We start from the raw sequence: 20864 nt of genomic DNA, 5'->3' as shown, positions 1-20864 counted from the left end.
CTTACTCTGTATTAGCACAAAGAAGCGCAGCCAATGTGTTTTTCGTAGGCAATCTGTATAACTGCAGTTCTTTCAGGAACAGAAAATTAACGTCTTTCACTTTCTTGTAAGCAGTTAGTCACCAGGGGAAGTTCAGCAGGACCACTCTGAGATCAGATTAATATGATTACCAGCATGGGTGAAGGTTTCATGATTTATTCCTTGGTGGCCTTTGTGTCAAAGGTTGATTTAAGTTTGATGAGTAAATTGAAACAAGCTTCATTAAATAAGCTTTTTGGTACACCTTGCATGTGAAACTGATAAATCAGTGTTCAAGAAACCAGACTTTATTACAAAGCTTATGTTCTTTTTGGTCCTAGGCTTAACTTACTAAAACAAAAGCAACAAGTTTTAGTTGCTTGCTCCAACGAGCAAGACCGTAAATTTGAATAGTGTGTTGCAAATTCCTTTGCAAACCAGGAAGTAAGAATGCAAATTACACACATTTCATCTACTGCGAGGTGTGCTTTAGGGTATGCAGTTGGTACATTGCTGCTGACTGCGTAGGAAAAATGCTGGCAAGGGGTATGGAGTGTCCATGTGAATGTGGAAGGCTTCAGTGGTTTCCTGGAACACCCGGAGTGCAGACAGTAAAAGAAGATTCAAACCAGTGGCAAGAAACAGAGGCAGATAAAACACAGGTTAACAAAATTCTGTTGAGAAAAATGGAGCACTACACACTTGTAAACATCTTGAGGAGGAGGAAGAAAAATATATTGCACTTCTCTGCTGTGCAGCTGCCCAAGAGCTTTCTCGACCACTTCTCGCTTTGTTTAGCCGGGAGCACTATAGCTGCGTTGAGACCATATCCCTGACTCTACCTGCATCTCCTCACTGGACTACACTTCCAGAAACTAGTCTCAGGATTAAGTTTTGTCTTGCTAACCTAGTGGGAAAATACACTTCTAGGAGGGTGCTTTTTTCCCCCCTAGAAGGATGAAGGGGACACAGTCACCCCTGTTAAACTGATTGCCTTGCATTATCGTACCATTCCCCAAAGGAAGGCATAGTGAGGAAGACAGAAGGAAAGATCCAGCAAGACGCAGAAATGGAGCAAATAGGTAGTGGGTGTTGGTAATGAGTAACTTAACTAAACGGAGCATTTTGAATTAGCCATAGGCTAACTTAGAGAAGGTGACATGTATATCTACCTGGATGCCAACAGTAATGCTCCTTTAAATTCATTGCCGGGGCAAAAAGACAGTGACACAGGATTGGCATCAGAGCCTGTATAGGATAATAATTTTCTCATGAGGTTTCCTCTCAAGAGGAATTTCTCTTGAGCTGTCATTCTTGCATCTGAAGCCCTTGACGTAAATGTTTTTATCTTCCTTTTTATCTGCCTGATATTGATATAAACAAACATCAATCTTTTTTTCTCTCCCTCCTCCTAATCCCAGGGAAGCTTCTTGCGCCTGTATTATCCATCATGTGATGCCACAAATAGTGAAGAGGCGCCATGGATTCCAGATAAAGAGTACTATCAGGGACTGTCTGACTTCCTGAATATGTACCGAGTTGTAGGAGAAAGGCTTTTCCAGTACTATGTTGGTAAGACTGATTATGGTTTTATTCCTTGACAAGTGCAAGGGCATCATCTCTGTATGCAGGTTGCTGCCTCACTGCTCTGTGAGCAGTGTGTTACTGCTGCAGGACTTAAAAATAGTTTTTCCCCAGAAAGGATGTTTGTTTGGGATGGGTTTGTGTAGTAAGACTCGGTGCTGAATTTGACCCAGTTCTCAGGCAGACCAGCAGTCCCCCACTGCTGTTAATAGGAGTGTCTGGGCAGTTTGCTTTAGGAAGGGCTTGGGTAAATTGCACCTATGTGTCGGGATTTCAATCCCACAGGGAAAAGTGCAAATACACAAAGGTCGGATACATACTAAGGACTGAATACCAAGAAGACTTGCATGCCTGACTATTCCTGAAAATCTGTTCTCTTAACGTTTAAGAGATATGTAGGCATTGTGCTCAGCTGTGGATGGGAGGAGGAGAAGGAAAATATCTTCGGCCAAGTAGAAAGCATTTTCAGAATCAGATCCATGTTTGTCTTCTGTATTTTAAGGATGAGATTTGGTCCTTTGTCTTTAGATGACCACTCTGAAATCAGTGGTCACCAGATTCTTGGGATCTCTCCCACAGGCACAAACGCTTTCTCTCATTTCAGTAATAATGACATGTCATAAGTAACTAAGGGTAATTTGCTAATCAAAGGGGTTTTTAACAAAAGGAATGATCTTGCTGTAACAGATTTGAGAATGTTTTGTCTGGTGAGAAAAAGAGTTAACCGTTAACCATGAGGTTGGAGATGGACCTCCTCAAGGCCAATGTTAAACCATAATCTCATGTTACTATGACAACTTTGTCTTTGTCTATGTAATGTACAGCTTCTTGCTACGGGACTGAGAGCATAACCATTTGCTTAAACCGGCCTTGAAGATGAGAATAAAAGGGCTGTGTTACTTGTTGGAATTTGCGAGCTTGGATGGAGCTGCGACTCCCTGGCCGCCCAGCGCACTGTTTTTGCTTTCCTGCCTTAATAAATAACTAGTGAATTTATTTCGGACTCCAGTTATTTCAAATTCAACTATAACAGACATATGCTTCAATCTTTATCTAGGTTCAGTGACCTGTCCTGCAAAGTCAAATGCTGCTTTTAAGCCAGGAGAGAAATACCCACTCCTCATTTTTTCCCATGGACTTGGAGCTTTTCGGTAACTCTGAACTTTGTTGACAAACTATTTTCATCATCTATGGTGACAGTAGTCTCCAAGGATGGTTGTGAATAGATTTTCTGTAGGGGGTGAGATCCCCATGGAGTTGAAAGAGATTTGAAGAACAGGCTGCTGTGTATGAGTATGCCTCCACTGAAATCAACAGCAGTAAATCAAAGCAGGGTCGATGTACTTATTTGTGTTTTCTCTTGGTATTTTAGGGGTGAAGGTATTTACCAATCCATAAGCATGTTGTGAAGATCAGCTAGTTGGTTTCGGGATAGGTCTTTGAAGATGCAAAGTGTCATATGTGCTAATTTTTAAAAATCCGTGGCATTCCTCCTTCTGAATAGATAGTAAGACAAGGTTTTGTGAACAGGTTTTGGTGCCTGGCATACAAAAGCCTGCTTACTGGCTAGCAAATTCAAACACAAGAACTATTGAATGGGGGCTAGCACATACATAGTGTGGTCAGCACTTGAAAGGCAGTGTAATTGAGATAATTATGCATGCACATGTCTCACCAGAGTATGATTTTGACTGCAGGACCATCTATTCTGCTATCTGCATCGAGATGGCTTCTCAGGGCTTTATAGTGGCTGCTGTGGAGCACAGGTGTGTATACTGCACGTTTTTGAGTTCTGATGGAAAGAAACCTTCTCACGTTGTATAGAAAGCTATTTATTCTAAAGAAGAACTTAATCTAAAGGGAATTTGCTTAGGTAAACCCTTGAATAAGAAGTCCCAGTGTAGATATCATTTGTCATTCTTCAGGCATGCTATTTTTCCCCTCTTATTGTTAGAACCTGGAGAATATAAAGGAGGTGGGAGTTTTGGTGGAGTTACTGCATTATTTAGAAAGTCTATCTACACTCCGTTAGGATTGCAGCAGCACTGGTCGGTAGCTGGATCTCTTGAGATAAGTGAAATCTAAAACTTCTGGTGACTTCATCTCAAACCAAACAGAATACATCCCCAGAAGTAACCTTCTGTTGATATTACAGAGATGAATCTGCTTCAGCAACGTATTATTGTAAAAAAAAGTCCATTTCTGAACCACAGGAAGAGTCTACGTCAATCATGGAGAAGGAGTGGATCTACTATAGGAAACTAAAAACTGGAGAGGAAGAGCGTTGTTTGCGCCATAAGCAGGTACTCGTGCTAGGTCTGCGCTCTAGGAAGAAAGGCAGGAATGGTGTGTGTAGGGCTAACTAGCAGACTCGTTCCCTTTGGCCATGTCTGCAGTCTTCTGCCAAGACTCAGGGGATACGTAAAAATGCATCAAGTACCATGTCCCTGAAGATGGGAAGGCCAACAGCTTTCTTCACAGTGTAAACTGCTTTCTCAAGCAGTTACACTGTTGAGCTTAGTCAGCTGTTTCTCCCCTGATTCCACTCAACTTTCTGTTTCTTCCCTGTGTCTTCACAATTTTGCTGCCCAGCCCAGTCTTTAAGTTACACACAGTTGAATTCAAATGTTCGTGTGGCTTTAGACTTTGGCTTTTGTGTGCTGTTGGACAGCAAGATGTATCATGGCTGCTTTAAGGGGGATGTTTGCTTCGTCATCTCCAACACTCTTTGATGTGGTTTATAGCAATGTAAACAATGCAGGCTTCCTGATTACAAGCATCATCCGCGCTAGGTGTGATGTGGCCATACTGAGGAGCTTCTCCAAGCGTAGACTTGACCTGTAAAATAGGGAGTGTTTTCTTCCAGCTATTGCGAACTCAGCCAGGGAGGTGTTGATCTCCCTGGGCCAAACAGCCAGCAGTACAAGTGTCATTTCCTGTGTGCCAACAACGTCCTACTTACAAGTCTCAATACGTATTGTCTGAGCTTGCAAGTAACCTCCACAAGCTATTGCCTGCAAATCTGACTAGCAGAGAAGTCAGGAGGTTGAGATTTATGTGAGATTTAGGGATGCATAGACATCTTGCTGGCTGCCTACACACTTCACATCCCAAGGACGCTATTTTTTTTTGGTTCTTTTTGAAGCTTTTACTGATGTATCAAAGTCAGAAGCACTTCTTACACTGAACAATGAGAACCTTTTATTTGCAATAGCTTTACTACAGTTTTCAAGATAGTGTGTATGTATAAAATGTTTCTTATTTGGGGTTTATCCATTGTAAAGACAGTTTCAAGGCTGTTGTGCAGGTGGGGCAAGTGACGTAATGACACTGGCTCATCAGAGTGAGCATGAGGAGGAGCAGTGAGTCAGCCTTCCTTGTGGTTGTGTTAAGCCTTTGCACATCCTAACAACCCCTTCTCTGAGCAGTGACAGGATGAAGGAGTTGAAGGCCTCTGGCACATGTTACAGGGGTTAATTCCTCTGTGTGCAGAGGCTCTACACAAGAGCTTCAATTGCTTGGACCTCCTAAAGTCCGTTTGTTGTTGGTCAGACCTTGTCAGAGCTGTTTTCCAGTTCCATTCTGCATTTTAAAATAGTTGTTACTGTATCAGACACTTAGGGGGAAAAATTATCAAACTGAGTCTTGTCTCAAGCAACAGGACAAGGGCCAACGGGCACAGACTGCAACACAGGCAGTTCTACCTGAATATGAGGAAGAACTTCTTTCCTCTGAGGGTGACAGAGCTCTGGAACAGGTTGCCCAGAGAGGCTGTGGAGTCTCCTTCTCTGGAGACATTCAAAACCTGCCTGGACGTGACTCTGTGCAGCCTGCTCTAGGGGAACCTGCTTTAGCAGAGGGTTGGACTAGATGATCTCCAGAGGTCCCTTCCAACCCTGGCCATGCTGTGACTCTGTGATTGTGTCCAAGGGGCTGGCAAGCCTAGTGATGGTCTGATAATTCCTTCCACTGCACTGCCCCCAACTTCTCTTTCTCCTCAGGTGCAGCAAAGAGCACAGGAGTGCATCAAAGCTCTCAATCTCATTCTTAACATCAATTCAGGAGAGGAAGTAATGAATGTGCTACATTCAAACTTTGACTGGAACAGCCTAAAGGTGAGTGAAAGGTGGTGACTGTGTTTTGTTAAACACCTAACAATGCTTCTGGTTTCCCTCTTCCATTTCTAAACTGGTTCCTGTAAACTGTTCTGAAGATCACACCATAGATCTGTGAAGATATTCTCAGGTTATCCCGAGCTGGATAGATAGTAATGGAGCTGAAATGATGCTCTACCTGCTTCACTAGGTTCTACTGCCAAACAATTATTCCCTTTAAAAAAAAAAAAAAAAAAGTTTGGGAAAGAAAGTCTTACAGCACCTGGATTTTTTTTGACAGGATTCTGTTGATACTAGCAGGATAGCTGTGATGGGACACTCTTTTGGTGGTGCTACAGTTATTGAGAGTCTCAGCAAAGAAATAAGATTCAGGTAAGTATGTAAAACAAGGCAGGAGACTTTTGGCACTTGAGAGGTCTGGAGCAGGGCACCTTGCCCAAGATCCCCCAACTACTAATAAGCTCTTGAAGAAAAGTTTTGTTTGGCATGTCTTGTTTTCTTAAGTCATGCTGCTTTCAATTGTGGGGATGTGGTGGAACATAATAGCTGTATCATATTGTATCATGATACCATGATACTGTGGGACGCTGCAGAAGCTCCTGTGCCCAGCTGTACCTGGCATTGGAGACCAACATGTGCAATAAAGGATTCATTCTCTTCTCCCAAAGTAGAAATAATTTTGAAACAAAATGATTCATTAACCTGTTTACCTGTTTAGTATCATAGTTTCTCTTTCCCGTGTCTCCTGCAGATCAAAGCATGCTGAGAACCTCCATACAAAGCTTTCTGCTTCTCTGACAATATCCAGTTATTTTTGACAGGTGTGGCATTGCCCTCGATGCATGGATGCTTCCTGTAGGTGATGATATTTACCAAAACAGTGTCCAGCAACCACTGCTGTTTATCAACTCTGAAAAATTCCAGTGGGCTGATAATATCATAAAGATGAAGAAGCTCAGCTCCAATGACACAAACAAGAAAATGATCACTATCAAGTAAGTGTCCAGGAGGCATCGTTTCTGTGGTTGAAGAGGAGTCTTTACTCCTTTGTTGGAGCTGTTCAGTTACATGTACCTGCAGAGAGTCACTGCTTCCTCATGGCCCAGGTTTTCCCTGCGTGTTTAAATTAGCAATATGTCCCCCACAGTGGAGTCAAAGATCTCTCTCAAAGCAGCCCGTAACCCTAAATATAAGATACTCCAAGGTGTGCCTTCCTACCCTGGGGCACAAATTTTGCTCTGGGCCTCATGCATCATCTGTGTTTGAACACTTTACATAGTGCATAAACGCACCTGGAAGCCTCACCTAGTGAAACAGTGTACAGGGGAGCAGATGGCTCTGTAATCCACCTCAGAGCAGAGAGACAACGTTTTGCCAAGCCTACTCTTTTTTCCCATTGCAGTTATAGTGACTTACATTAAGCATGCACAAAACTGCCCTTTAGGACAGAATTTACTGCTAATCGTGTATGTTCATGAGAGTAATCTGTTTTATCTTCTTCTGCTAAAGAAGACAGCATAAGGTGCATGACTGTCTTTGAATAAGTCTGTGCAACCTGTGGCATCTTTTAACCAGACAACTGCATTCTTAAAACCCTGTTGATAATTTTTCTATTTGCAGGGGATCAGTACATCAGAGCTTTCCTGACTTTACCTTTGTGAGCGGAGAAATAATTGGAAGATTTTTCAAATTAAAAGGAGAAATAGATCCAAATGAAGCTATTGATATAAGCAATCATGCTTCATTAGCCTTTCTGCAGAAACATTTAAGTAAGTATCTGTTTACCTCAAAGTATGACGTTAATGAATACTTAATTCCTATGAAGCTTTTTATATATCCATTTGGTTTAGAACAAGATCAAAAGTGTCAGAAAAGTCTGAGTGGAAAAAACAAGTCAGACTTTTTCTAGAGGTTTGTTGGTTACTTTTGTAATCCAAGCAACTCAGAGGAACTTCGTGGGAGTTTTGTTCTGCTATGTAAAAACCTGGAGCGTCCTTTTTCCCTCCTTAAAACATCATCCTGCCCCTACTTTGCCAAGTTGATTTAATTTTTCAGTGTAGCTGATTACTTAACTTACTAACACTTGGGTTTTCTTTCCCACATTTTATAGGTCTTAAGAAAGATTTCGATAAGTGGGATTCTCTTGTGGATGGCATAGGACCCAATGTTATTCCTGGTACCAATATTGACTTATCTCCAGCTGAACCTGAATAAGGACTACAAAGCAGTACTGAGAATGTCACAGACTTGAGGACACTAATGCTGGCCAGACATGGCTCAGACACATGATAGCATTGGCCACCTACACAGCTTTTGGGGTGTGGAACAAAGAAAAGGCATTAGGTTATGTTATCATGAAAATGTGGAGAGGTTTTCATTCAAATGAGTTCATGGGATTATCTGAAATACTGCAACAGGGTAACTACTGCTTTATAGGCAACTGGGGAGAAATCACTTTGTGGCAATTGAAACGTGCTTTCTGGTTTTGACTGAAAATCAAGTTTGCAGAGAGGTTAAGCTTCAAGGAATTCAACTAAAGCAGGGGTCCTCAAACTACGGTCCACGGGCTGGATACGGCCCCCGGTATTTACAGAACCCCCCCCTGCCCTGCCAGGGGTTAGGGGGGGAAACCAAGCAGCCGCAGATGACTGCCTGCCACTGCATCTGTGCGCCGTCCCCCTGGTTAAACAGTTTGAGGACCCCTGAACTACAGTTCTACTTACCAAGCTTTAAGTCAGTTTGCATGCAGCAAGCCTTTTTTTTGCAGTGTAAGAAAAAAATTAATCTTTGTTATTGAACTGTTTAGTATTTCAGCTGTGCTCTGACAACATTTGAGAGGCAGAGGAGGCTTTTGCTCCTTCTAGTCAGAGAGGTGCCAGTGGAAGAAAAACTGTCCTTAAAATAAGAGTGAAAGTAAGAGCTAAAAAGGTGTTTGTTCAGACACAGGACTTCTCCTATGAACTTAATCCACTTACATTTCAGATCTGTGTTTACTGCCATAGTCAGAGGGTGTTTCCATTCCAAAAGCTGCTGAAACTGTCACTCTTACAGCAACTGTAATTCCCTTTAGGCAAAGCTCTAAGCAGTGCCTCTCTTGTTGATCTCTGTCATACTGTTATAGGTGAAAGTATAAGAGAGGCATATGTAAGCACTGCCTGATCATCTTGCTGTCTCTCATAGTTGTAACAGTCTCCAGACACTTGTCTTTGTCCAGGTACTAGCATTGCTGTCTGTATCTGTCAGTAGAAACAGTTGACTGTGGTTGGCTAAAGGCAGCTCTGATTTTTAGAGCTGAACTCTTTGAAGCTGCCACATGGAAGAGAGACTTCTAAATGACTAAACCTTGCAAAAGGGGAATCATTTCTAACAGTAGCCTGTTGGTTGCAAAATCAGGTTAGCTGATTTTGCAACTGAAGCAAGCACAACATGCAAAGCTGTTAACAGTGTAATTAACTATTTATATAATCTGTGATCTTAACATGAGATTGCAACAACATCTAAGACATGTTTTCAGAATTTCATTAAATTCTCTCCAGCCTACCACCATGTAGTATAATGTGTCTTTGTTAAGGGAATAAACATGTAAGTGTTCCTCTTACTGAGTAAGCACTAACACTTCAGATACCTTGTCAGAGATCTCTGGTTCCTAAGTCTTTATGGTAGTATGAAAAATCCATAGCCCCTGAAGAGGAGGAAGCCACTATGGTATACAGGAGCATGGAATGGGACTACAAAATAGAAACCCCTTTTCAACAGAGGAGGAGAATAGAAGGTAAGTTGGAGCTATTTTAAGGAAGTTCTTGCCCCACTGTACACATGCAGCAGCAAAACCATTCTACTAGACCTGCTTCATAATTATAGGAAATGCTTGGTATCTCATTAGTGGGGTTAAGGCCATGTCAGAAATGCAAGTTTTATTTTGTACACAACTGTGGGATGCTTCAAAGCATTCACCGTAACTCATGGTGCTCTGAGAGCTGTTAGGGTCAAAACAGAACCAGTAACTGCAGAACGTGCATAGCTACATCTAACTGCAGTAGTACAGTCAAAGAAAAGAGTCTTAGCATGCATCCAGCATTTGGGCTTACGTATAGGGAAAGAACACAAGTCATATACAAAAGACAAAGCTTGGGCTGGCATATACTGATCTATTCCAGCTCCTCCTTCCATTGATTTTAACATCAAATACAAGACTTCAAGCCAAATGGTGCTTGGTTGGCTTTGTGTTCTGAGTGTGTAACTTGGTTTCAGAAATGCTGGCAGACACGAGGATCTTCAGAATTAGCTGAACTGCAGCTGCTCTGCTTTTCTACAGGGAATAAAAATAGATTAGACCCATCAAAATGTTTCTATAGCTGTTAATGCTTTTATACATGTTTAAAGGCATAGCTCTACCAGGCTTCAAACTAATGTCATCAAACATATTGGACCGTATGAAAAGACTACACTTAGGCAAAGTTATCGTACAAAGACAACGCAGTTGAAACAAGAGTACTGCCCAAGAAGGTGAAGCAAGAAGTGCTCCCAGATTTCAGTTAGGAGTTCAAGCCACTCCATCCCTCAGCAGGTTTAGCATAAGCCACTGCAGGAGGTTTTGCATCCTGTGGGTCAGGTACTTTCTGTTCAAACTGCCTTTCCAGTCAGCAGCCCATGTGTGCAGCAAGATCCAGTTTTGTGCCACATGGTTGCATGTTGTTAGCTCACCTTTTCTGTGCTGTTGCTGAGAGGGTGCATAAACTAATACCATGCAAAGTATTTAAGAAACACAAAGAGTGGACAAATCTGGACAATAATAATTAGCAACCAAAGAGGAGAAAAAAACCACCCTATAATGATGTGGTAAAAACTGTAAAAGTATCATCAAAACCAGAAACAGCAAGATCAAGAATAATCCTGCACTTGAGTGATACAATTGAGGAAGGATTTGTAGATTGACTAGTTTAACATTTTGAACACATTCTTTTAAGTACTTCTTTGCCTAACAGGTAACTAGATCCGTGTGACAGACTTCATTATTTGTTACCCATAAACCAGTCAGCTTTCTGTACAGTTGTGCCAAAACACAATTAATTAAATCTGTGAAAACACAAACACCATCTCTACCTAAGCGTAGTTCAGTCTCTTATCAGGCAACTACTGGTCAAACACTGGAACAAGTTGCCCAGAGAGGTTCTGGCATCTCTGTCCTTGGACAGATTCCAGACCTGGGAGGAAGGCCCTAAGCAACCTCATCTCGTTGACCCAGCTTTGAGCACCTCCAAAGGTCCCTTTCAACCAGAACTACTCTATGATTCCATAGATTATGAAAATAGTATAATCACAAAGAAACAAAGAACCTGTATACTATTTTCTTTGGTACACAGAACAGGAGTTCACCAGTAACACTTCAAAAATGTCAAGTAACAATACAGATGTACGTGCACTGTTCACAGACTAGCCTTACAACAACTCAGGTGGTATTAGCATGGGTTTACATTCATGGAGCAAGATCCATGTAAGGTATCGAGGCATTCAAATTCAAAACGACAATGTTTAGTAGAGTCTGCCTAGCAGTTCCTTACCTTGCCTCAGAAATGCGAGCAAGATTTGCATGTTAGTGGCCAATGCTCAAAACCCTACCAAAACCTGTAACTTAGGTGTACCACCCCAACTTGCCCAAGAGGCTCAATCCACTAGGTTGAATAAATACTAAACTGATTCCTAATCAAGACAGGGTAGCAGCTTTCATTTCATGTATTCACCATTAAACTGACAGTACCTAAACTAATGATACTATGAAAAATCACAAGAACAGTATTAGAGTAAATACATAAGCTCAAAAGAAGTATTTCAACTGTATTCTCTAAAATATTTTCTAGAAGATTCAGAAAGCATCCAAACACTGAGTATACAACCTTCTTTGGGAGGTTTAAGGTGATCTTACCTTCAAGTAAGGACTCCTCTGGTAAGGACTGCAAGTTTTCTGTTGCAGGGGGTACTGCCTAAACAAGAGGGGATTCTGTTAGGAAGCTGGCACTTATAATGTAACAGTCTAGTCATAGAGGAAGCCCCTCAGTGGAACATCAGCACTGCTGGACCCCTATTTACCACTGTTTCCCCCTCTCTTTTAACCCACTACAGAAGTCTTCTACCCACTTTTCACTTTGATATCAAAACTGCCGTGAAAAATTAACTTGAAATTCCTTCTGTTATTGTCAGTAGCATGGCTGGCAACCTGAGTTTTAGATTCCAGACTAAGTTTTTCATTTGTTGGTACTTAATGAAGAACACTGGTGAAAACCTTCCTATCATTTCCTAATGACCTTGTAATAGAAGCATTTTGTCATTTACCAGTCAGTTACATGCTCTATTAGCACGATCTGTCAAAAGCTGCATATTGGCATTGTTCTATGGTTCCCAATTAACAGCAGTCTTCCATTAACGTCTCTTCCTTCAAGCTGTTTTCATGGATCTGTTTCCAGACTGAATTCAGTTCTCAGGCCAAATGGCTGGCAGTTTATATAAATCTATACAAATAGTTAATATAACTAGTTTACATATCAGCTATATAATAGATTAACACAAACTTCTAGAGTCTCCATAAAGATCCATTACAGAAGGAAGGACAAGATGATGTCTTAAAGAAAAAGACTGTGCTTCTAGCAGTTGGCATGGATGCACAGATTAACGCTACTTTACCTTTCTGTTCTCTTGGTGACACAGGAAGAATCACAACTAAACTCAGAGGACCCTTTCTGAAAAAAACCCCCACCATAGTACTGTTCTGCCCAGTGCACCACCACACTGCCGTACCTCAGATGATCCGCAAGGCCAGTCAGGAATACCACTCCAGACATTCTCAGGATCCACCATCTCCTCATTGCCACTGGAGAGATTCAAGACCTGTACAGACAGAGCCAAATCCCATCTAGTATGGCAGCAGATCCTGAGAACGCACTCAGCAAGTAAGACACAGTAGTAGGAAAAGCCAGCTGATGACTGTACTTTGAGAAGGCTTTCAGTCTAGGTCTTGCAAGGAAGAGCAAGTTAGCCTCTAATAAGGCTGAGTATCACTACCAAATCTGCTCAAGGCTCTCCTGGGCTTCTAATCTAATTATGATGAGAGAGGAAGGTTGGAAAACACCTACTAGATCAGAACTGGTAGGAAACTGATGAATAGGGGTATCACTACATATCTGACACTCATCTAAATACAGCTGATGTGAGCTTTAGATACCCAAGGAATCTACTAGCAAAAGAGCTGGCTTCCGTGATCTCAGGCATTCAATCTTCCAAAAAGATTGAATGCCAAGAAGTTACTTATATTAAATGATCTTTTGGACTTGCAACCTTAAATTATGACTTAAAGTACAAAGCCTGTGCGTATGTGTACACACACACACTCCCCCCAAACTGGAGGAAAACTTCTCATTTATCCTATAGCTTAACAGTAGAATAAGGCAGCCCATTAGATTATAATCTTTAACTCCCACCAATCACTAATTCAATACACGTTTCACTGAAGTAGGAATAGCTGTGTATTTGTTACTAATTACAGTGTAATTTAAGTGTCTTCCCAAGTTTCTACTGTTCTAGCACCAGTTCCTCAAAACATCAGTAAAACAGCATCCAGTCTCATGATCATTTAATAGTAACGCAGCTTCACAGCAGAGCATTAACTTGCAGGCTAGACAGGTGCTCACGTGTGTGGTTCCATCTCAAACGGGAGTCAGACCCTTCAGTCTTCCCCATGAAGGCAGGGGGAATAAGATGTGAAAGGAAGATCAAGTGTTGACATACAGCATCCACTCAGTTTGAGACACTGCTGCCTCTTTGCAAGTACTACAGAATTGGCCTTTGCAATACTAAATCTGAAATTCTGTAACAAATTCTGTACAATATTCAAAGTTTGGAGAAAGCCCAAAGAAGGGCCACACTGAAAGAATGCAGAAAGAGTATTCAAACCATGCTTACCTTGGTACCTTTTTCAGACACCTCCAAAATGACAGCCTTGCACCATTTTGGAGAGCTCCACACCACACATTTGGAACCAACAGCAAAGCCCTCCAGATGACGAGCGTACTCATTGTGTTCTACAAAAATAATGACATATCGATGAAGGGGGGTGTGTGTGACCCACACAAAAAAATTCCCACAAAACACAAAAACCACCCCTCCAAAAACTTCACATCCCTCGCAACCCCGCTCCCATACTCTCCTGCCCCCTCTCCAAATTACTTTTATTTAATAAATCTTTGAAATTTTAAAATCTGTCATCCTGAACAGTCTTGCATATTCATTTCAAGTTCAGAAATAATTTCTAATCATAGAATCATTAAAATCTCAAAGTAAGATTAGTTTATGTTAGACTGTCATATTATCCCCAAGATAACTACACTTAGTGTGACATCCTTAACTCATCATAGCATACGGATATTAACATTAATATAGTAACTTATTAGGGAATAAAAGTTAAGTTTCTACAAGAAAGCTATTCTCACGTTTGAATGTGCACAACATATTATCTAACTCTTTAAAATCAGATACTCTACCTGCACCGCACTCAGCCGAGATATCATTTTGCTTATCTTCTGCTTCTTCATCCCCAGGCTTACAGTCTGAAGACTGCACACGTGCATTTCCACGTTCTTTAATTAAGTCAGTCAAGCCTTGTTTCAGCCATTCTTCCACAGAACAGTCATCTTTCTTCTTCTGCCACTCCTTGTGTTTCTCAACTTTGCAGTCACAGGATTTTACGGTGCAAACAGGCTGCTGACGCACTATGTTTTTTTGAAGAAATGGAGATTGACTTCCACGATTTGTAGAACTTTGCAGTGCAGTGTGTTCCAGCAACCCTAATGATGATGACTCCTCATCCTCCTGAGATGACTTCTCATCAGGCTGCACCAGTTCCAGCAGCCACTCAGTTGCAGCACCTAGCATCGACAGTATGTCACCGAGCCTCCGGTGCAGTTGTTTCTCACATCTACCACCAGAAGACAGCCTTAGGGGAAGAGACTCTATGTCCATCCAGTCTTCTTTTATAGCTTCTGCTTTATGGATTCTAGACAAATTCAATTCCAGTTTCTTCACCTTCTCTCCCAAAGAAAGCTGAACATCAGACTGAGTCAACGCTACTGTCTTCTCTCCACTGCTAACTGAAGGCATTAAGTTCTCCCTCTCATTAAGTGATGGTAAGACTTCAGAAAATTTCAGAGCTGCCAACTCCCCTGTCTCCTCACTCACAACTGGCAGCTCAAACGATGCCTGTTCCAATGACTTCTCTCTTGCTTTGCTGCCCGAAGCTGTCTGCATTTCAAGGGATTCTGCTTCCAGAGCTTCCTTAGTTTCTACACTAGAGGAGGACTGCACTGGAAGCATCTCTAGCTCCTGTACAAACTCTCTCAGATCATCATACAAAGAGTGCATTTGTAATCGATCCCGTTCTACTAATGTCCCTGTTTCATCACTTGAAGAGCACTGTACCTGCAGCACTGGCAGTTTTTCCAGTTCTTCTTGTTTGCTTCCTAGGGAAAGACTGGCTGCTGAAGCACTGCCTGTCAGTTCTGCTTTCAGCTCAGCATCCTCTTGAAACAGTACTTTGGATAATTCTTGTTCCGCAGCTTTCACTTCACTCCCCAAAATACAAAGACTGCAGCTTCTCACTGGTTCTAGTAACACGTTGTTATCACTCTCTCCTTCAGACAGAGATCTCCCTCTATCAAAATTGATTTGATTCTCAGCTGTTTCACACCCATCACCAGCCTTCCCAGACAGACACTCAACAGCTCCCACTGACCCATTTGCTTCTACAGTATTTAAATACTCAGAAGTTACACCCAGGCAAGGTTCAGAACACAGTAAAGCACTTGCACTTTCTTCTTGAGCTGATCCACAAACAGCAGTAGCTTCTCTTTCAAGACCCATATCACTCTTTGGACATCTGTTTTCCTTTAAGAAGTTCTCAAGGTTTGAGAATGCATTGGCACATGTTCCTTTATTAGCCTTCCAGAAAGGCTTCATCTCTTCATTAATACTCTTACCAGAAGCTTCCAGCTTGACAACACACAGAGGGATTTCAGAAGCTTTATCTTCCTGAGTTTCTATTACTTCAACTTCTAATAAAAGGTCTTTGGTCATATCATAAAACTTCTTTTCTGCTTCACTAAGCCATGAGCCCTCTGAGGAACTGAAACCTGACAGGCAGCAAGCAAATGCTTGATTAGGGACTTTGAGCAATTCACATGGAATCTGTCTGACCACCTCTATGCTAACAGCTTCCTCACTTCCATAATCCACATGCCTAACAACTATGTTGTCACATTTTACACTACTAACTTTAGCTCTGTAGAACTGTCCATCTTGACTATATTTTGCTAGACAAATATCACCGCTTTTAAGACAAGATCTACAGTCATTCAAAGAGTTTAGTCCAAGGTTTTCAGCTTCCTCTATTTTCTGCTCTATGTAGCGCATATCTTCGGTATCAGCACTCTGACTCCAAAAGTATTCTGGACCACTTACCACTGTGACATAGACTTTTATGGTCTGACCTGCCTCTGGAAACTTCCAGGTAAATGATTTACAATCACTTACACAGGAAATTTCATTTTGTGCCTGAGGAGGCGAAGGTTCACACACGGTTATCACACCACTGTTCTCTCTTCTTTCAAGTATTTCCATTGAACAAGATCTTTCCCTACTTGCAAGATTTTCATCAGCTAAATCCACTGTTATTAGACCTTGATGGTCACTGAGAATAACTTCCCACTTATCCTGTACCTTCTCTACAAATTCACAGGTTAGCAGAACTTCGCTTGTTCTCTTGGTGAAGTAAAGCACTGCTTTCTCTGTCCAGTCAGTGTTTTCAAGTCCACCTAGGAAGCAATGAATACTTATTGCTGGAATAGATGACAAGTCTTCAGGGAGTCTGTGTGCTTCATCAACATTAATTACCGAAGTATTACCGTAATCAATATATTGTATACTTATCAAATTGTCAGAAGTCTTCTCTTTTACTACAGCTCGATACAACAGGCTGTCTTCTGAATAAACAGCACTGATTAAGTCTCCTGCTTGGAAAAGTTGTCCACAAGTGTTCTTTGCTTGTGTCCTGCTGTTTAAGCTTTCTGAAATGCTATTAAGCTGAGCCTCGTCACTTTCTAGTTGAACATAAAAATCCAGCGGATCATTTACATGAGACACATACACTAACACTTTAAGAGCTGGCACTATCTTCTGTTGCAGTAGGTCAGATGCATCTGTCAGTGTTACACATCCGCCTTCAGCATCAGATTTAATACTTGACTGTGTATCCATCTGGGCAGAGAGCAGAGACTCCTCCCCCACTTTACTTAAAGCAGCATCCTTCTGACTGCTAAGCATCTCATCAGATTCTAGTAATCCAGCTGCCAAATCTCCCTTCTTAGCAGGCTGGAAAAGGTTTACATCTTCGAAGAGCTTTTTGCTACTCTTCCCTCCTCCCTGGGCATCAGATCTCCATTTGTTTCCTTCAAGAGGTCTACCATTTAAAGGGGACTCTGCAGTCTCATTCCTCTCATTCACATCTGTATTTCTAAAGCATGATGCTTCATTTTCTACCTGCCTACACAGTCCTGTATCATTTACTAAGCCAAACTCCTCCTTCAGTTTTGCACTAATGACAGTATCACCATCAAACAGCTCAATCAACAGTTTACCATTGGGTTCCTTTGCTATTACCGTTGCTTTTAATTGCTTTTCTAGGACAGCTTGTTTAAACCATGTTGTAGCTTCTTTGGGAACACAAGGTATATCAGATAAGGAACACTTTATGGCCTGCACTGGCAACAGCACAATATCACAAGCATCACTGGGTAAAGGAAGCAGATGATCTTTCTCTATTGTCTCTGCATTTCCAAAATCCACAAAGAAGACTTCTGTATTAGGTTTGGTTTTCATAATTACTCCCCTGTACCAGTGATTGTCAGTATACATTGCTAGACACAAGCTCCCAGACTTTTGCAAGGTTTCTAAGCTGGTCAGTGTTTTACTTAGGCAACTGATGTTATCAGCAAGCTGTGCTAAGACACCTGCACACCTTTCAAGTTGGCAGTAAAATGTCCATGGATCCTCAACATGTGTAATATAAACATCTTCCTCACTCCCAACTTTTATATTGTGCCCAGAATAATAGTAAGAGTGAAGCTGAACTGAGGATACTAGAGGCTTTTGAGGGGATAAGCCTCTGGCCACACCTCTCTCTGTCAGAAACTGGCAAGCACTCTGAAAAGGTGTCCTTAGATCTACAATGTTAAACAGCTCTGTATTGTTTATGGAAGCCAAGGCAAATATTGTACACTTCAGTTCAGAGTACGATAACGAAGTATCAACAAACTCCTCAAAAGCCTGAATCGCTTCTTCATCCCAAGCAAAAGGATCCTGACCATTTGGTTGGATTAAGTTGTAAAGGCTGCACCTGAAAGCCTGAGCCTCTAACCTAAGAAACCGTTCATCAGCTAAGCGGAGGTCTGTTAGAGAGACCAGCTCTCTGTTGCCATAGTCAACATATATGACTTCGACTTTTCCTGCAGAAGGAACTTCACTAATAACTGAAGCCCTGTACCACTTCTTATCCCTCGAGTACTGGGCTAAACATACGGAATTTGGCCAAGCACGTGGGTGGGACAGATTTTTACAATACTCCTGAATTTCAGCCATTAATACCTGAAGGTCACGGCAATTTCTAAACTGACACCAAAAACAACTAGGATTTTCAACATATGACACAGCAACATTAACTGTACTGCCCACTTCTATATGACATCCGTAAGGGGAACCTGCCTTCATTTCTACATCACCCTGTCTCCAAGAGATGGGCAGGTTTTCCTTGGCCTCATACTTAGGAGCAGGAAGAGATTCACTACTTTCAGAACTGTGAACGGCTGCAACAGGGTGCTCCCTGACTATGGGAGCCATAGAAGGATTAAGTGCTCTATCACTTCTCTTTAGGCCAGACTCTTCTCTGAGCCTCTTCTCTGCAATTCTTTGCGTTTCCTCCCCAGCAGATGCTAGGGAAGAGGCCTGGCTCACAGCCTTATCAGATGGCTTCTGGCAAGTCTTGGGTATTTCACCCCTCTGGTATTCAGCGTACCCTCCCTGGGCCAGGAGTTTACTTACACTTTTCTCTCCTAACTGCGACTGGACAAAAATTTCAACCATGTATTTGTCACCCTGCACACTCAAAAAATGAACCTTTAGTCCTTTGTTCAGTACAGTCTCTCTGAATGCAGACACAGATTCTTTACTCCAGCTCCCTCTCAGAGAGGGGACACCTGCCAAACAACACCGGAGAGCTAAAGCAGGTAGTTCCTTGAACTGAGGGAGCAGCTCCTTTACCACACAAGGATCTACAGTTTCTGTATTGCCCCTGTCCACCAGGTGTACTTCCACCCCACTGTGCAGCACCTTGGTGATCACTGCTCGATAGAAGACACCTTCTTTCCCACTAGCACAACAAAAGGATCCAGGCTGTAGGTCCCACCCAGCACTATCTTCCTTGCTGGCATGGGAGTAAAAATTCCACATGTGCTGCCTCAGCTGCCTGAAGAGCTGGCGATGCTCATAGAGCTGCAGCCAGAACTCTGAGGGGTCTCGGAGGTGGGAGACCTGCACATCATGGAATGCACCCAAATTCAGAAGCACACCATTTACAGGAACAGAGGCCAAATCTCTGTGCGTTAAAGCAACAGGTGATCCTGGTGGCAATTTTGGTTCTTCTACTTCCAGCTGCTCCTGAGCCTCAGTCTGGCTGACCTGCACACGGCTGCTGACTAGGCAGTGAGCCCGCACCCCAAAGAAATTGTTCAAGTTGACACCGTTTTCTCCATACAGATTCACATAATAGAGGTGCTCAACGGAGTTAAAGGCTTCAATGTGAGCACTCACTCCTTTGCCTAGCACCAATGCTTTCAGCTCATCGATCTGCAATGGGGACCAGCCACAACCCCCGTCTGAGATACCCTGAAGAGCACACGCGTAGGTCACCACAGGCATGCGAAAACACTCGACAGGCAAATGGCGCAGGTTAGCTCTGGTCACAGTCTCCTTCCTGCCACAGTCCACAAAGATCACCAGAGCCACTTGCTGGTTCTGCCCCCCAGCCATAAGCTCCAGCAGGAGCGCACGGTACCACTGGCCATCTGTGCCCCGGGCAGCACACGGTGAGCCCACTTTGGGTAGTAAATCCTGCCCCCACCGGTCATAAATGTGGCACATGGTATCAGAAAGGCAACGGATCTCCTGGGACAGGCTCTGCAACTGGCAGTAGATGTGGTGGGGGTCAGCAACATGGGTCACTAGGACAGGCTCTGTCACACCTAACTGAAGCTGCGGGTAAAAGTAATCCAAGGCAGGCCACAGAGGCCGATACACATGCAAAACATTGAGAAGTTGCGGCACCACTGAAAAGACATGGGAACGTGCCGGAGGCTGCAGCCTAAGTTGGCTCCTTAAGTTGCTGTAAGACAGACAGTGCCTGAGCACCTGGCAGAACCAGCTGGGAGCTACCTGCCTGGCCAGGCCCAGGCACTGCATCTGGCTCACCAGCTGGGGCAGCTCCAGCACTATGACCTGCGGCATCACCACCTCCTGCACCAGGCCAGCCACCTCCTTGCCATGCAGGTGGCTGAGGAACTCCATAGCTTCCACCGCCCAGCTGGAGACAGGCATGTCCCCGCAGGCCGCCCCCTGGGGGCCTCCTGAGGGCACCACGTTGGCCACAACACAGCCCAGCACCGCGGGCCGCAGCTGGAACAGCTCCCGGTGGCCCCTCGCCAGGTAATCTGCGGACGCGGGCATCGTGCAGCCCTCATCGAGCAGGAACACGCGGTAGTCGCGGCCGCAGCGACTCACCACAGAGCAGCGGTACCAGACCCCCACCACCTCCACCAGGCCCAGGTCACCAACGCGCAGCTCGACCCCGCCAGCCGCCAGCCGCGGCCCAGCCACCGCCTGCAGCTCACGGTGGAGGCGGCCATACTCAGCGCTGCGCTCGGCTGGCAGCCCCCACAGGCGCACGACGGGCACCTCCGGGCGCAGGCCCACAGTGCAGACCCGAAGGGACACGGTGGAGCCGGGGCTGAGCATCCCCGGCCCGGAGCTCATCGCGGCCTCTCCTTACCCCCTCAC

At 43.4% G+C, this 20864-nt stretch overlaps 2 protein-coding genes across 5 annotated transcripts in view; one reads left to right on the top strand and one right to left on the bottom strand.

Annotated features, from left to right (window-relative positions):
* PLA2G7 (phospholipase A2 group VII) overlaps nt 1-9260 on the top strand; it is a 17536-nt gene extending 8276 nt beyond the window's left edge. For all 3 annotated transcript variants that reach the window (XM_056342859.1, XM_056342860.1, XM_056342861.1), the window contains exons 3-11: nt 1440-1590; nt 2660-2753; nt 3300-3368; nt 3758-3905; nt 5604-5717; nt 5998-6089; nt 6539-6712; nt 7338-7486; nt 7828-9260. In XM_056342859.1, coding sequence (XP_056198834.1) covers nt 1440-1590; nt 2660-2753; nt 3300-3368; nt 3758-3905; nt 5604-5717; nt 5998-6089; nt 6539-6712; nt 7338-7486; nt 7828-7931 — 1095 coding nt within the window. In that variant the 3' untranslated portion in view covers nt 7932-9260. The remainder of the gene's footprint in view (nt 1-1439; nt 1591-2659; nt 2754-3299; nt 3369-3757; nt 3906-5603; nt 5718-5997; nt 6090-6538; nt 6713-7337; nt 7487-7827) is intronic.
* TDRD6 (tudor domain containing 6) lies at nt 9155-20864 on the bottom strand. 2 transcript variants are annotated; one of them, XM_056342854.1, is made up of 5 exons: nt 14249-20864; nt 13671-13789; nt 12510-12599; nt 11641-11698; nt 9155-10026 (listed from the first exon to the last, which is right to left on the bottom strand). In XM_056342854.1, the coding sequence occupies exons 1-5, from the start codon at nt 20838-20840 to the stop codon at nt 9965-9967; spliced, it is 6921 nt and encodes a 2306-aa protein (XP_056198829.1). In that variant the 5' UTR covers nt 20841-20864; the 3' UTR covers nt 9155-9964. The 2 variants fall into 2 exon arrangements, with proteins under 2 accessions (XP_056198829.1, XP_056198828.1); XM_056342853.1 differs by having other exon boundaries at nt 11641-11694.

Source organism: Falco biarmicus, chromosome 6 (assembly GCF_023638135.1).
Source record: "Falco biarmicus isolate bFalBia1 chromosome 6, bFalBia1.pri, whole genome shotgun sequence".
NCBI classification, from domain to species: Eukaryota; Metazoa; Chordata; class Aves; order Falconiformes; family Falconidae; genus Falco; species Falco biarmicus.
Note: the sequence above shows the minus strand (reverse complement) of the source record. Positions and strands in the feature narration are given on the sequence as shown.